At 37.1% G+C, this 16930-nt stretch overlaps 2 protein-coding genes across 11 annotated transcripts in view; both read right to left on the reverse strand.

The window, feature by feature from the left end:
- The window catches only part of LOC128017488 (butyrophilin subfamily 1 member A1-like), a 165706-nt gene that overhangs the window by 42582 nt on the left and 106194 nt on the right, over positions 1–16930 (reverse strand). For 2 of the 4 annotated variants that reach the window (XM_052602912.1, XM_052602908.1), the window contains one exon: positions 8407–8766. The exons of 1 other annotated variant lie outside the window; for it this stretch is intronic. In XM_052602912.1, coding sequence (XP_052458872.1) covers positions 8407–8766 — 360 coding nt within the window. Of the gene's footprint in view, positions 1–8406; positions 8767–11013; positions 11065–16930 lie in introns of all 4 variants that reach the window. One more of the 4 variants, XM_052602911.1, reaches the window with a different exon arrangement.
- The window catches only part of LOC128017486 (butyrophilin subfamily 3 member A3-like), a 179973-nt gene continuing 163313 nt past the window's right edge, over positions 271–16930 (reverse strand). For 5 of the 7 annotated variants that reach the window (XM_052602899.1, XM_052602905.1, XM_052602900.1 and 2 more), the window contains one exon: positions 14595–15801. In XM_052602899.1, the coding sequence (XP_052458859.1) occupies positions 15312–15801 (490 nt within the window). In that variant the 3' untranslated portion in view covers positions 14595–15311. Of the gene's footprint in view, positions 392–14594; positions 16052–16159; positions 16202–16930 lie in introns of those variants that run through there. The other 2 variants (XM_052602902.1, XM_052602903.1) reach the window with 2 other exon arrangements.

Below are 16930 nucleotides of genomic sequence, written 5' to 3' on the forward strand. Positions count from 1 at the left end.
CACAAGATATATGAACTTATGTCTGGACTTACTCAAAATTGTCCTCATTCAGTAGAATGTGTTAAACTGAATAGACTTATCTTCTATTAGTGTCATTTTACATTTCAAAAACTGAATAGAAATTATGTGAATTCAGTAGAAATGCTTGATCATTCTAGAACTAAGAAACTTTGTTTTCTTTTAGTCTTTCTTTTTAGTGTTTGTTCCACTCTGATGTGTAACGATGATATGATCAGGTCATTAGAGAGAATGGTTTCTGTGTAGGTGTCTGTTTCTGATTAAACTGCATTAGTCAGTCAGGCGTCTGAGCTGTTGTTACTCAGTAAAGGACTGGGTTCATCTGGTTCTGCAGGTTTTGGAAGATCCAGGATTTTAAGAGCGCTCTCATCACCTGCTCCAGGACTGAAGAGAGGAACGAGTGATCCAGAGAATCTGCTGCTGATGGTCAGGAGATGTTTTCTCTCTGTGACGTTGTAAAATGAGAGCTGACCGTGATCATAATCTAACAGAACTCCCAGTCGTTCAGGTCTCGGTGTCAGATAGAGTTTAACTGGTGGATCAGTGTTGGTGTAAAAGCCACGAGGACCGTCTGAACACAAGAACCAGAAACCAGCTGATGCAGTTAAAGCAGAACTGTCTCTTGTAGGAAGGTTTCCCTCTTTCACCACACCAATTATCCAGAAGTATTTGGGAGGATTAGGTGGAACTGCCAGATCTACTTCCCAATAGTGACGACCAGAGGTGAATCTTTGGGCTCCAAAAGCACATAATTCATATGGAAATCCCTCTCCAGTGGGTTTATATTCATTACATTCCCTCAAGATTTTACAGTCTTTATTAACCCTGAGATCTGGATGTAAATGCCCACGGTCGATAGTGATCTCAACTGTGGGGAAAAATACAAGTTTTCCCTCCTAGTTTTGCGTGCATAAGATTATATTAACACATATCTTCATATTTAACTGAAATGATGGCTTACCTGCATGTTTCCTCAGTTCTTCTATATTTGCGTCTCCCACAACTAAAATGAGAACAGACAATTTTAGAGAAAGACAACTACAGCTGTAACTGAGAACATACACTGATCTGACACAATATTAAAACCCCTGACAGGTGAAGTGAATAACACTGGTTATATTTTTTGACAAGGGCTAAATGGTGATGGCCAGATGACTGGTGATGGTGATGGCCAGATATTGTCTTGGGCTGTTCCTGGTATGCAGTGGTTTGATCCTACCAAAAGACTTACAAGGAAAGACAACCAGTGAACCAGTGAACAACTGATCCATCTGGTCCAATCACACAGGAGAGCTGCTGGAGCTCAAATGGCTGAAAAACTCAATTGCCGTTCAAAACACAGTGTTCACATTTTATTTTAGATCAAGTGGATGGACCTATATATAATCGTCCTTTAACTAGGGAAGAGGAAGGCATGCCGAAAGAGGCAATGTTTTGCTCTGGTCAGCGTTACTTACTACTACTGTACATGCTTGTTTTTGCTCAATTTAGAAAACAAAAATAGTTCCAAACAGATCACAGCACTGTTTTGTGTCTCTGAGCAATGGACAGTGTTTACTTATTGAATTAATCAGCTTTTTGAATGAATCATTCAGTGATTCACTCACTAACACAGTCAAATGCTTTGTTTCTGAATGAATCAGCCATTTGAATGAATCAGTTGACTCGTTAACATTCACTTGCTGTCTCCTACTGGAGGTTTTAATTTCACATTTCGATTGTGTTTTTTTTTTGTTTGTTTGTTTGTTTTTTTTAAATATGAAGCCTATTTATACATCCGTATCTGCAGTTTAAATGAATCCATGTCTCCTCTGAGATACAGAAACTGTGTAAATCTAAATGCTGTTTCAGATGCAGGTTCCAGAAATGTTTTCTTATGATGGAATGAAAGACACTAAGAACCGGAAGAAGTGCTTCTTCTTACCCAAAAATATAAAATAGAAGAAATAGTTAAAACAGAACACAATCTTGTTACTCAAGCTGTGTATGAATATAAAATATACCGTACATGAACAGTTTGGTTTCCAAACGTAATAAATCCAGTTTGATTTAAAATGTTTGAGTAAAAATGTGTTTTCTTTACCAAGAAAGTGGCAGGATGAAAACCACTATTTTCTGTTTCAAACTTTCACATAGCACCTTTAGGTTATAATAACATTCTTTGATTTTCATAGATTTATTATAAAATTGTATATTTTTTTCCCCCTTAAATGCAATAAATCTGTGATAATTTTTTTTTTTTTCTCAAAATACATCAATCAATATGAAAGCTATTTTTAATATTGAAACTAATGAAAAAACACAAAATACCAAGTTTATCCACATACTAATTATATTATATCATAATCAATATTTGTATCCAGACACTAGGACTAAAAATACATCCATCAGTCATCGCTTTCAAAATTAATTAAACGGGTCATCTTGTTAAATGCTATAAATGAATTACAGCAGTAAAAGAACACTTCATCATGAACAATATCACATTAGACCACAGAAATCTGTTGTATTGACAAAAACATAAATGGCATTAATAAAAACCCTAACAAGCTACGCAATATTACGTTCATAATCGAACACGATTCATCTTATGAACGCCATATAGTGCAGTTTGTCAGTGACCTACGGCTCTGTGTATTAAATGTCGCCACATCTAAAAGCCTGTGATCAAGATTTACTGATACAATACTGATTCTGTCAGAAACTTTTTTTCTTTTCTTTTTTTATTTATCACGTTTTGGAACTCTATTTGCTTCTTTTCCATTTTGCATTTACTTGAACTTTTACTTTCAAAGCTAGTACATTTAAGATTAAAAAAAAATTGGTAACACTTTCTATGAAGCCTGTATTTAAAATACACTTACATTTAAAATTTAATCATTCAGCAGACGCTTTTATCCAAAGCAACATACAAGTAAGAACAATAGAAGCAATCAGACCAACAAGAGAACAACAACAGTATACAAGTGCCATGACAAGTCTCAGTTAGTCTAGTATAGAACACGTATCATCATAACAGACAAGAAAAGAAAAGGTAAGTGCTAGTATTAGTTGGTCAAGCGGTGGTGAAAAAGATGAGTCTTTAGATGTTTCTTGAAAATGAGTGAAGAGAGATTGGGAGGTCATTCCAGCAGCTGGGCACAGTCCAGGAAAAGGTCCGTGAGAGTGATTTTGAACTTCTTTGGGATGGCACCACAAGGAGTCGTTCACTTGCAGAGCCCAAACTTCTGGAGGGCACATAAGATTTAACCAGTGAGTTTATGTATGTTGGTGCCATGTCAGTGGTCATCTTGTAGAGCCAGGAGAGCATTACAATAGTCCAGTCTGGAGAGAACAAGAGCTTGGATGAGAAGTTGGGTTGCTTGCTCTGTCAGGAAGGGTCTAATCTTCTAATGTTGTATGAGGCAAACCTGCAGGACCGGGTCGTTGTAGCAATGTGGTCTGTGAAGCTTAACTGATGATCCATCACAACTCCTAGGTTTCTGGCTGTCCTCGAAGGAGTTATGGTTGATGAGCCCAGCTGTATAGAGAAGTTGTGATGAATCAATGGGTTAGCTGGAATCACCAGGAGTTCTGTCTTCGTAAGGTTAAGCTGAAGGTGATGGTCATTCATCCAGCTAGAAATGTCACTCACACAGGCTGAGATGCGAGCAGTAGTAGAGGTCAGAGGGACAGGCCGTACACTCAGGACTTTACACTGTACTGTGGAGATGGTGTGATAACAGCTGACATTTACTCAGAAAACACTTGTTTATAAATAAATAAGGTCACACTTTATTTTAGGGGCCAATTCTCACTATTAACTAACCATTAATTATGACTTTTGTCTCAGTTAACTCCTTATTTGCTGCTTATTAATAGTTTATAAGGTAGTTGTTAAGTTTAGGGTATTGGGTAGGATTATGGATGTCATGCATTATATGTAGTTTATAAACACTAATAAACAGCCAATATGTTAATAATAGACATGCTAATAAGCAACTAGTTATTAGTGTGAATTGGACCCTATACTAAAGTGTTACCATAAATAATTTAAATATCTCCTTATTTTGTCTCCTTATTCAACATATTCATAGTGATTGCTTTTGCCATTGCTCTGCGGCAAAGCTCATTAAGGTTTATATTCAAGAAAATAAATTAATATAAATGTGTGATTAGTCCGTTTAAATTAACAAGTACCAGTTGAATAATCTTCAGTCGGGGGTAGCCCTAGTTTTAACCCATTTATCCTTTCTTTTATAACTCTTCCAGCTGCACTGAAGCCATGCTCGCTGCTGGTGGTGTGGACTCTAAACACTGTGTTAGCCAGTCTTGACAGTCATCGTAGCATGGACTCATGTTGTTTCAACCAACACAGCTCATCTTTTCCATCACCTTAACTGACAGATGTCTAATATATAAAAAGGAGAAGCTTAAAACAGACCCGATGCCCAGCCCATCTGAGATGTGACCTGGAATAAGATTGGGGTGTAAGTAAGTGGGGCTGAAACACAAGGCTCTAGGCCCCATCTCACAACTTTGAAGATCTGCTGCTGAAGTGTTACTGACAGAGACCAAAGGACATGTTCAGATGTTATGTGGAGCGCTTGCATTGATGCATCAGAGCTGTTTTGGCAGGATGAGGGGGACCTACACAATGTTAAACAGGTGCTATTGATATTGTGCCTGATCAGTGTACAATGAGCATAATTAGTGTATGCATTTCACATTTTATTATATTCACAATCCATTATAATAGACATTTATAAGAAATTGTGTCTGTAATACTTTGTAAAATAAATAGTGACACGTTAAAAATCTGGGATACAATTTTTTATATATAATCTATGCTTCTATATATAATAAATCTTTAATTGTAAAATATTTAAAACAAGAAAAAATTATATGAAACACAATGAACTAAGTACAGATTATCTTTTTTTTTCTTCCATTAAACCACAAGATGCTCTTCAATAAATGTATTTATGAAAGATGATGTCTAGTTGGGAATAATAATAAAAAAATACAAAACAGAGATATTTTCACTGGTGCACTCAGACTTCACTGCTCTGTGATATAAAAGCAAACTAAGCTACGGTGCTAATTCATTTTTAATGTGTTTGTGGTTAGTAACAATTACTGGTTGACTTCAGCAAATACAGTCACAAGAACAAACCACTTCTCCAAATACCTCTGTTTTCCAGTTCCTTCATAGTTTTCTCCTCATGACCTAAAATAACAGAAAATATCGTTGAAGAGGTTAATTATCAATCTACTCTACAAATACTCCAAGGACTTTGAACTGCAAAACAATAAAAAAATGTCACTTAACCTGTTCAGACAGAGAGACAGATTTTCATTCATATATTCACTTATATTGCCATGAATGTGTAACAAACTATCCATTGGGTCCTCATTTTATTGGCTCAAGTCTTTTCTGAGGTTGGCATTACACATTATGAGAGTCCAACTCATTTGTGTAAAAGTATTTTGTTAGTTCATTCTATCAATCCAGTAAACAGTTTCAATAAACAGTGTGTATTAGTTGCCATAAAAACACTAATTTCTTCCAGATCAGGTGACATACAGATAAGATTGGTTTGAAACAATGTGCCTTTATCACGTAACTGATTTATCTGTGATTGTTTTGGTTATGAATCCTACAGTAACAGATTTCCATCATACCTGCCATGTGATTTGGTGTTACTCTGTTATGTACTCTGTTCAGTTCTGTGTTAAACCACTTTATTTGATGCATATGTATCATGGATTATGTGCAAAACTGTACCTGTTCGTTTGTGTCTGTATTTGTAGAGAATCAGCCCAATCAAGCCCAGAACACAAATGAGAACGATGAGGGAAATGGAAAGAGCCTTCCATGGACCTGATGAATCTGAGAAATAGAAACCAGATTAATCTAAACACCTTCAAAAAATATGAATCATTTTCAGTAATTTGAAGTAGAAAAATAATTTTTAACATTCACAAATCATTTTGCATTTTGAAAAAAGATAATCCTAGAGAGTTATTTAATAGATGTGATTTGCATGGATGAAGGGTGGTTTCAACTGCACTGATTGGAGTGTTTTTGAAGCTGCTGCCACTGATCAGGACGAGCCCACAGATTCTGTAACATCGTATATTAATTTCTGTGAGGATATGTGCTTTCCTATCAGGACTTATTTAACATGCATGTATGGTTCACAGCAAAACTCAGCTTCGTCAGGCCAAAGACGATTCCTACATGAGTGGAAACAGAATCTTGTACAATCAGGCCAGAAACACACTGACAAAAGAGGTCAGAGTGACTAAGAAGAGCTACGCAAAAAATCTGGAAAACCAGCCAATGACCCTGCTTCAGTGTGGAAAGGCCTGAAAGACTTTACAAACTGCAAGACACCATCCCCAGCACTGTGGAGACCTGATGGGGTTTTACTGCAGGTTTGAAACTCCCAGTTTCACACCCCACACCCGATCTGACCAGCAACCCGCAGGAGTTGATCCACCATCATCCCCATCCCAGAGAAACCCAAAATCACAGGACACAATGACTACAGATCTGTTGCGCTAACATCTGTGGTCATGAAGTTGTTTGAGAGACTTGGTGTTGGCTTATCTGAAGGACATAACTGGACCCTTACTGGACCTTTTGTAGTTTCAACATGGGACTGAACTTCATCCTGCAATATCTGGACAAATCAGGGACTTTTGTGAGGATCCTGTTTGTGGACTTCAGTTCAGCCTTCAACACATTCATCCCAACACTCCTCCAGACAAACTAACTAGCTAGCTCTAGCTAGCTCTCTGTCCCTAGCTCTATCTGTCAGTAGATCACCAGCTTTCTGACAGATAGGCAACAGTTAGTGAGACTGGGGAAATTCACATCAAACAGCTGCTCCACCAACTCTGGTGCCCCTCAGGGATGTTTTCTCTCCCCGCTGCTCTTTTCCCTGTACACCAACGACTGCACCTCTAAAGACCCCTCTGTCAAGCTCCTGAGGTTTGTAGATGACACCACACTCATCGGCCTCATTCTGGAGAAACCCCCTGCTCTCCCTCCACTAACCATCATGAACAGCACAGTGACTGCAGTGGAGTCATTCAGGTTCCTGGGAACCACCATCTCTCAGAACCTGAAGTGGGACAATCCCATTGACTCCATTGTCAAGAAGTCCCAGCAGAAGTTGTACTTCCTTCGTCAGAACTACAGAACTGTATGTGTCCAGAGAGAGTAAAAGGGGTCAGAAAATAACTCTATATCCCTCACATCCAAGCTGTCTGCTTCTTGAACTTTTGGTCAGTGCTGCAGATCACCGAACACCAGGACTGTTAGGCACAAGAAATGTTTCTTCCCCCAGGCAATGGGCCTCATGAACAGTGAATTGCTCTCCCCATTGAGCAATACCACTTATATTTATTTGAGACCACCAATCTTAGTCTATCCCTACATATTGCTCTCTTCTATTCTATCTATAGCACACCTGTACATACAATTTTTGTATATTTTTGTTTATCATATATCTTTTTATCTTTGTATTATCTGTGTGTTGTAGTTGTCTCTGTGTACTGGAATCTTCTGTCACCGAAACAAATTCCTAATATATATACAAACATACTATTTAATACATACAGTAAAGCTCTTTCTGACTATAATATGTAAATATGGGTATTATTGAGGTAAAAATAAATTACTTTAAAGCTGTGATCAACCAATATATTGGCCGATATATGGCATTGTAAGATCCGGTTACATGGAATGATTCGTTCGCGAACCGGATACCACAAACTGCTTTGTTTTGAACTCTCTCTCACACAGACACAGAAGAGAAGACAATGCTGAATAAAGTCGACGTTTTTGCTATTTTTGGACCAAAATGTATTTTCGGTGCTTCAGAATATTCTAACTGATCCTCTGATGTCACATGGACTACTTTGATTATGTTTTTCTTACCTTTCTGAACATGGACAGTAGACCGTACACACAGCTTCAATGGAGGGACTGAGAGCTCTCGGACTAAATCTAAAATATCTTTAACTGTGTTCTGAAGATAAATTTTGATTTTTTTTGGGTGAACTAACCCTTTAATAAGTAGGGTTACAGAGTCAAGAAGTTCCAGTTTAAAGCATAACAGAAAATGTATTTTACCAATATATTGGTCACACTTTATTTCAACTTAGCCATTCTACTGACTGGAAGTAACTTTGCAACTATATGTCAAGTAACTCTCATTAGTAGACTAATAGTAATAAGTAGACTAATAGTAGTTTTAGTAGACTGCTAGGGTTACTAGAATGAATTAACATGCTGTTGAAAAGTTAATTATAGCCAGCAAAATGTCTAAAGTGGACTGTCAATTTATTTTCCTGAAATATTACTGATATGTAAATCCTTAGAAAATGGCCATTCACCTGTGATTTTGAGAACCACCTCTTTACTGTGATATGAATGTTCTCCGCTCACATAACAGTGAAATAAACCTTCATCCTGAAAAGTGAGTTTCTCCAGTCGTAGAGAGACATCTCCATCTTTCAGTCCACCAGACTGATCTGACCGCAGAGCCAGAGAACTTCGGTTCCTGAAACATTCCTGTATGTCCTGGATCTTCCCTTGATTATAGAGGAGAACAGGGTTGTTAAACTGATCCTGACGGTACCAGCGGATCTCCAGAGCTCCAGCGTTCTCAGGAGGAGAGATCCAGCAGGGAAGAATCACTGTGGATCCCACATGAGCCTCTATAGGATCAGGAGGAACCACCACAGTCAACGACACTGAGAGAGAGACAGAGAGAGACAGACTCAATTAAATATATAGTGCATTAGCTACAATATTTCAAGTGTGATCACATGTTCCACTCTGCACATTTTTTTTCCAGGAGGAATCCAGTCATTTAAATTGTAAACTCCTTTAATCATACTTGTGCTCATTAAAATGCCCTGATACCAAAAGCCAATACCACACCAGACACAGAAACACAGACATCAGAGAGCAGTATCCAGTTGTTCGTGATTAAGAATGTCTATGGAGTAAATGCATGTAATTTGTGTTTAACACTTAATATTAAGGCATGTATAGCTGATGTGTGTGCGGTGATAAGCAACGCACGCTGAGTGGATTGAGCGCAAAGCAGTACAGACACACAAGCTTGGAGTTCTGTCAGATATGCCAAAAGCAGGTAAAACAATGCACAAATGACTAAAATGACTTAGTGGTAAGGTGAGCAAGAGTGAGGGAGAACATGCATGCTTCTGTTGCATGATCTTTTTCTCACTTAGCAGATGCATCACTTGGATTCAAACTAAATTGTAAATATAAAACAAATAATATAGGGGCTATAAACCACATTTATTTCAAAGCCTATTTACCGGTAACACACTGTATGTGTGCTCGTTGCACATTTGCTAGCTTGATGTTAATTGCATTATATGTGGCAATGCTCACCTCTGAGGTTCCCAAAGCGGCAGAACCCGCCATTGCCCATTCCAGGATGACAGCTCCACAGACACCAATGATGAACTGCCTTTAACTATCATTTTGCATTATTGACACACTGTTTTCCTAATGAATGCTGTTCAGTTGCTTTGACGCAATGTATTTTGTTTAAAGTGCTATATAAATAAAGGGGACTTGACTTGACTTGACATTGCTCTCATTTAGTGTGGATTTGACACCCCAGGATGTTTACACCAGTGAGGGGCCAGCAAGCAGTCTGGGTTGGCACAGAAATCTATATATTTTTAATATATATATATATATAAATGATTTAAATATAAAAATGTGTTTGACTGTAAATTATTAGACTATTTTACTGCCTAAAACACAATTGAATACAATTAATTTCTACTTAACTGTAATTGAGATATTTGTGTATTTTTATATCAAATAATACTGAGTGAATGTGATAACTTTGGTATTATTCAGACTGTAAAATGTGTTATTTTATGCATTTAAATGGTTTCATTTTTGTTTTTACTTTTTACAGTTTGCAGCTTTAATCAGCTTTTTGTTCATTTCAAGACTTACATGACTAAAGAACTACATTGTATGCTGACAGTTTCTTGTGCACTTATTTATAATGTCGCGATCAGAGTGTGGCACCACAGATTCAGTTAAAGTTGAAGAGTGTGTGCTGTGACACAGTGAGATGGTTCACAGGACAGTTTTACTGACATACAGCCTAACAACATCTCATCATACTGCAGTTCACTGTAGTTCTTCTGAAGCTCATTTGGCTGCTGTAGCATGGCACTGAGGTGAAGCTGAAGTGCACATCTGAAAAGTCTCCCGTCTGATGTGGATGCAAAGAAATACGCCAGTTCTACTTCTTAATAAATGCATTTCTTGTCAAGAAAAAGGGGACAAAAATGGCAGTTTTGATCAGGGTGGCCAAAGGGGTGATTGGTACTGTAAAGTGCTGTGACACAATTGGTATTGTTAAAAGCACTATATAAATAAAGGTGACTATAGTCAGCTAAAGTCTGAAGCCCATTCCATTATATCAGAAAGCAGACATTACATTTAACCCAGATGATTCGCTGAAAAGAAAGCTGCTTGGTCTGAAAGTGCGTATTGTGCTTTATACATTGCTACACAATTAACTATAGAAAAAGCATACTTTTCATCTGTGAAATGTCACTAATGTGTTACAACTTTACTAGTCAGTGATGCTGAATCTGCAGAATATATTTTTTGTTGATATTCATTAAGATCAATGAGGCAGGCTGCCATTCTGGCTTTAAATGTCACTGAAAAACTGGTCATTGAGACTTACTTAAAACTGATAGTAAAATAAAATTATAATGTTAAGAACGCCCAAGTTCAGGGGACCCAGAAACCATAATGGCACCCCTACAGATGGAAATCAATATGCCCCCCCCCCAACACACACACACACACACACACACACTTTTACTGTAATAAAGGGATAGTTTATTGTCCCATTACACTAAATCCACGTTTCATAAGCACATTCTCTCATAAAAATTTTAAAGATTCGCGTGTGTTTGTGGTGTTCTTACCTGAAGTCTCTATGAGGAGATTCAGTAAAACGATAATAATCCACAACATTCCTGTGAAAATACAGACTCCAATAAAACAAACTCTGAGGGAGATTCTTCCGGAATCTCCGAAATCACATGAGATACATCATCGATCGGACTGCTTTGTTTAAAGAAAATTAAATAAAATGAAAAAAATGACTGGAGACTCGTCGGATTTAAGTGAATCTGAGCGTTTATGCGTTCAACACAATAAAAGAGTCAAATATTAACGTTAAAACACACGGAAATCTTTCAGAATCCAAAAGGTGCTCGAGATTTCCTCCTTGTTTGCTTTCACTTTCCAAAAATAAAACTGCAGTCCTGTGTGATTCTGTTAGATGTGATTTTGTTTAATGAAATCTGCGATGCATGCAGTGTGTGATCTCTGTGACAATAAATCACAGTATGATCTCTACTGCTACACTACCACAGTCATGACAAGTTACAAGCATCATGACCTGTCAGTTAATTTCTTGTTGAGAGAGAGAGAGAGAGAGATCTTGAAACAAATCACAGTCAACCAGTCCTTGTGACCCAAACGAGGAAAAGCAGGAAACCAAAGCATTGAGCAAGGTGTAGACCAACCAGATGAACAGCATCTTTGGACAGGTATCTCACAAATCAAGTTAAGTCACCTTTATTTTAATAGCACGTCATACAACACAGATTGTTTCAAAGCAGCTTTAAAAGCAGGAAAATAGTGTGTCAATAATTAAAACAAAAATACATTTAGCTTTAAAGCAGCTTAAAAAACAGGACAATAGGAAACAGTAAATGTTCCTTTTAATGGCAGTTCATCGTTTCAGTGATATCACTTTCCAGCTCAGCTCAGCTTTCTTCCTATAGTTTCTGTGCAATCAAGTCGACAGTAATGTCCCCGGCATCACACGCGGTGAAAACTGATGGGGAAGAGAAGAAACTGTTGAACAAAGTTGTTATTTTTATTTTCTTTGTGCACAAAAGTATTCTCGTAGCTTCATAACATTACGGTAGAACTACTGAAGTCACATGGATTATTTACTGCCTTTCTGTGCCTCGAACATGATAGTTCCCTTGATGTCTATACAGGGTCAGAAAGCTCTGGGATTTCATCACAAATATCTGAAGATGAACGAAGGCTTCACGGGTTTGGAATGACATGAGGGTAAGTGATTAATGACAGAATTTTCATTTTTGGGTGAACCTTTTCTTTAACAACCAAGAAGGCAAACCTATTAAGTGGGACCCCGGGGGAAAATTAATCAGGCCATTCCTTTAATATATATCCAGTGGGTACGGAAAGTATTAAGACTCTCTTAAATTTTTCACTCTTTGTTATATTGCAACCATTTGCTAAAATCATATAAGTTATTTTTTTTTTCCTCATTAATGTACACACACCACCCCATATTGACAGAAAAACACAATTGTTGACATTTTTTGCAGATTTAAAAAAAGAAAAACAGATATCACATGGTACTAAGTATTCAGACCCTTTGCTCAGTGTTTAGTAAAAGCACCTTTTGATCTAATACAGCCATGAGTCTTTTTAAGAAATATGCAACAAGTTTTTCACACCAGGATTTGTGGAACCTCTCCAGTTCTGTCAGGTTGGATGGTAAATGTTGGTGGACAGCCATTTTCAGGTCTCTCCAGAGATGCTCAATTGGGTTTAAGTCAGTGCTCTGGCTGGGCCATTCAAGAACAGTCACAGAGTTGTTGTGAAGCCACTCCTTCGTTATTTTAGCTGTGTGCTAAGGGTCATTGTCTTGTTGGAAGGTGAACCTTCGGCCCAGTCTGAGGTCCTGAGCACTCTGGAGAAGGTATTCGTCCAGGATATCCCTGCACTTGGTCACATTCATCTTTCCCACCCCCACAGCATGAAGCTGCCACCACCATGCTTCACTGTTGGGACTGTATTGGACAGGTGATGAGCAGTGCCTGGTTTCTCCACACAAACCGCTTAGAATTAAGGCCAAAAAGTTCTATCTTGGTCTCATCAGACCAGAGAATCTTATTTCTCACCATCTTGGAGTCCTTCAGGTGTTTTTTAGCAAACTCCAGGGGGGCTCTTCAGGCAGTTCCTTTGACCTCATGATTCTCATTTGCTCTGACATGCACTGTGAGCTGTAAGCTCTTATTTAGACAGGTGAAGTCCAATCAGTATAATCAAACACAGCTGGACTCAGATGAAGGTGTAGAACCATCTCAAGGATGATCAGAAGAAATGGACAGCACCTGAGTTAAATATATGATTGTCACAGCAAAGGGTCTGAATATTTAGGACCATGTGATATTTCAGTTTTTCTCTTTTAATAAATCTGTAAAAATGTCAACAATTCTGTCAATATGGGGTCCAGTGTGTACATTAATGAGGAAAAAAAAAAAGAATTTAAATGGCTACAATATAACAAAGAGTGAAAAATTTAAGGGGGTCTGAATACTTTCTGTACCCATATTTTTTTGTTTCTGTGATAAAAATGTTACTATGATAATAAATAATTATAGTTTTTGTTTACACTTTGTAAAAATAGCAGAATTTTCTTTGCAGTAATTGTAAATAGTAGTTATATACTGTTTATAATTAAAAGTATAGTTCACCCAGAAATTTAACTTTGATGTTTATCTGGTGGATCTCATCCTCACATAGGGTTAGGAAGGCATTTATTCTGTGTTTCTTGTAAATAAAATGATTTGCAATACACAATACACAATACTGTACAAATGTATTGTGTGACTTTTATTATTAGATATTCACAACACTCTGACTGTCTCTTATTAACACAGGATGAATGACACAGAGAGCGCACCACCTACAGATGGGTCAGGAAACTAAGATAACTAGTCTCACAATGAGAACCAATTGTGTTCACTTAAATTCTTCTTCTTAAATTCTAATATTAGAATCGTCCGTCCACATGACAGTGTATGTGATGAAAAGCAAGAAATCAAGCATGGATGCATTGAACAAGGTGTACACTAACCTGCTGAACAGCGTCTTTTGACAGGTATCTCACACTCCGTCACTTCTGCTCGTTGGTTTTGAGTCTGTGTTGAGAATGTGGTCCGTTGTGTCAAAGTCCACTTGACTTGTGTGCTTTATTCTAATGTTTTCTCTCTGTGACGTTGTAAAACGGGAAACAGGAAGTCATTACACTGCTAGTGTTTCTTTATTTATTTAATTTTTTGTTATATTTTAAAAGAAAAAAAATAATGCTTGTAGTTGGTTATAAGTTTTACTCGGGTTATTTTGCTAATTCTATAGAAAATTTGGTTATTAGTTATATTGCATCTTTATAATACCAGAATGTCTACTGTATATGATATACTGTAAATCTTTATGCAGTGTTATGCTGTTAATGGTTGCATTGCATTACAGTAATTATCTGCCAACACTTCTGCCAATTATTCACTGTAATTAAAAAATGTATCATTGTTGCCAGTTAGTTACCATTATGTTACAGTATATTAACAACCAATACTGTTGCCAATATTTTACTGTAAAAAAAAGAGAGAGAGAGAGAGAAAGAAAAAATGTCAAGGTGTAACAGGACATACAATATTATTTGACAAAGAAAATGTTTTAAATCTTACATTTTTATTATCTTAAATCCATGACAGTGTACAAAACAATTGTTCTATAGCAACAGGACAAACTCTTCAACAATATTGCTATTAACGGTCCTCTGGTTTATTTTACAGTAAATACAGTCAATAACTGAGGTACAAGATGACAGCAGTTGCATTTAAATGACGTGAGCGAGAACGATGCGGTGTGTGATATGAGACGTGAAACAAGCTGCAGCCTCAAATACCTGGATGAGTGTCTGGAGGAGATTTTTATTTGTTTGTGTCCATGATAGATCATTTTATAGCTGATGGTGTTGGTTCATGTTTTTTCCTGCATTTCTGTCTTGGCATCTTGTGTTGAGACTTCGTTTTTCTAATCAAGCTGATCTTCTAAAACAAATTTGTATCTTAAAACTTTATTTGAAGTCCACTTTTATTTATTATAGTGTGTATGTTGATGTGGTCGAGAAGGATTCATATTTGTAGTCTTGGTGATGTTGTACGATTGGATGACATCATCTGAAGTTGTCATATATTGACTTTTGGTTGAACTGATGATGCTGTGTTCAAGTTGTATGGTTTATAAGTGCACATGATTACTGGAAAACAATCCCATGAGCTTGATGTTCCCAGCACCATGCTACATCTTAATAAATCTTTTGTAGTTTGTTGATGTAAGATGTTATATTATTGTACATTCACACATTTGTTTAAACTGCATTAATCAGTCAGACTTTCTGAGCTGTTGTTAAAGACTGTCTGGACTCTACAACTGATTCTACAGTTTCTGGATTATCACTGGACTTTACAACTAATTCTACAGCTGATTCTACAGCTACCATGTTACTCAGTAAAGGACTGGGTTCAGCTGGTTCTGCAGTTTCTGGATTATCACTGGACTTTACAGCTGATTCTACAGCTACCGTGTTACTCAGTAAAGGCTGACTGGGTTCAGCTGGTTCTACAGGTTTTGGAAGATCCAGGATTTTAAGCGAGCTCTGATCACCTGCTCCAGGATTGAAGAGAGGAACGAGTGATCCAGAGAATCTGCTGCTGATGGTCAGGAGATGTTTTCTCTCTGTGACGTTGTAAAATGACAGCTCACCGTGATCATAATCTAACAGAACTCCCAGTCGTTCAGGTCTCGGTGTCAGAGAGAGTTTAACTGGTTGATCAGTGTTGGTGTAAAAGCCACGAGGACCGTCTGAACACAAGAACCTTTTTCTTTTAGTCAAATATCTCTCTTCCACACCAATTATCCAAAAGATTTTGGGAGGGGAATTTGCTTGTTTCAGCTCTACTTCCCAATAGTGACGACCAGAGGTGAATCTTTGGGCTCCAAAAGCACATAATTCATATGAAAATTTCTCTACATTTTGTTTATATCCTGGACGATCCTTCACCATTTTACAGTCCTCAGAAACAATCAGACCTGGATGTGAACGCTTACGGTCAATAGTGATCTCATCTGTGAGGAAAAACACATGAGCAACAGTTATTTATCCTCTTAAATAAATGTAGATGTGCATGTATATACTGTATAATCTATGGACATAAAAATGAGATATCAACACACCTGCATGTTTCCTCAGTTCCTCTATATTGATTTCTTCCACAACTAAAATTAAAAACAATTTGAGATTTTAAAGAAAGAAAACTACAGCTGTAATTGAAGACATCTACAAATGACATCAATATATTATATAAACATTTATGCATTGTTAATTACCAATATTTAATTATATTCACATTAGTTCTGGTATACAACACAGTGCAACAGTTTGTAAAATAAAAAAACAATACAGTGGAGCCCAAAAGTCTAATAACTTGAATATCTGGGATATGAAATTCTACACTACAAAAAAAGAAAGAAAAATACTGTCAGATAAAATGAACTCTTAAGTACAGAAAAACAGATCTTCTTGCTTCCACTGGAATACAAGATGCTATTTTTGTTGATAAAATAATTTATGAAAGATATGAGATTATGAGAATGAAACCATTTATCTATAATTGTTCTTGCTATGAAACCAAAGAAAACTGTTTCTGCCGGAACAGCGCTTGTGTCCATTGTAGACATTACTATCCATCATAGTGTTGCCAAGTTTGTGGTTCCCCATCTAATTGGGTGTAAGTGTATTTTAGCCCCCAGAATGCAATATTTACACAGGGACCCCCTCTAAACACAGTTAGTTTGGGCTAGTTTTGAATAGCAATTGGGTGGGTTTTATTATGAACACCTGTCAACCCATTCCCTCAAGCAGTTAATGTTATTATTGCTAATATAGCGGAATTATCTAAAAGTAGATTGGCGTCATCTGTATTAAAGAGAAAATAATAACTTCAT

Source organism: Carassius gibelio, chromosome A7 (genome assembly GCF_023724105.1).
Source record: "Carassius gibelio isolate Cgi1373 ecotype wild population from Czech Republic chromosome A7, carGib1.2-hapl.c, whole genome shotgun sequence".
Classification (NCBI taxonomy): Eukaryota; Metazoa; Chordata; class Actinopteri; order Cypriniformes; family Cyprinidae; genus Carassius; species Carassius gibelio.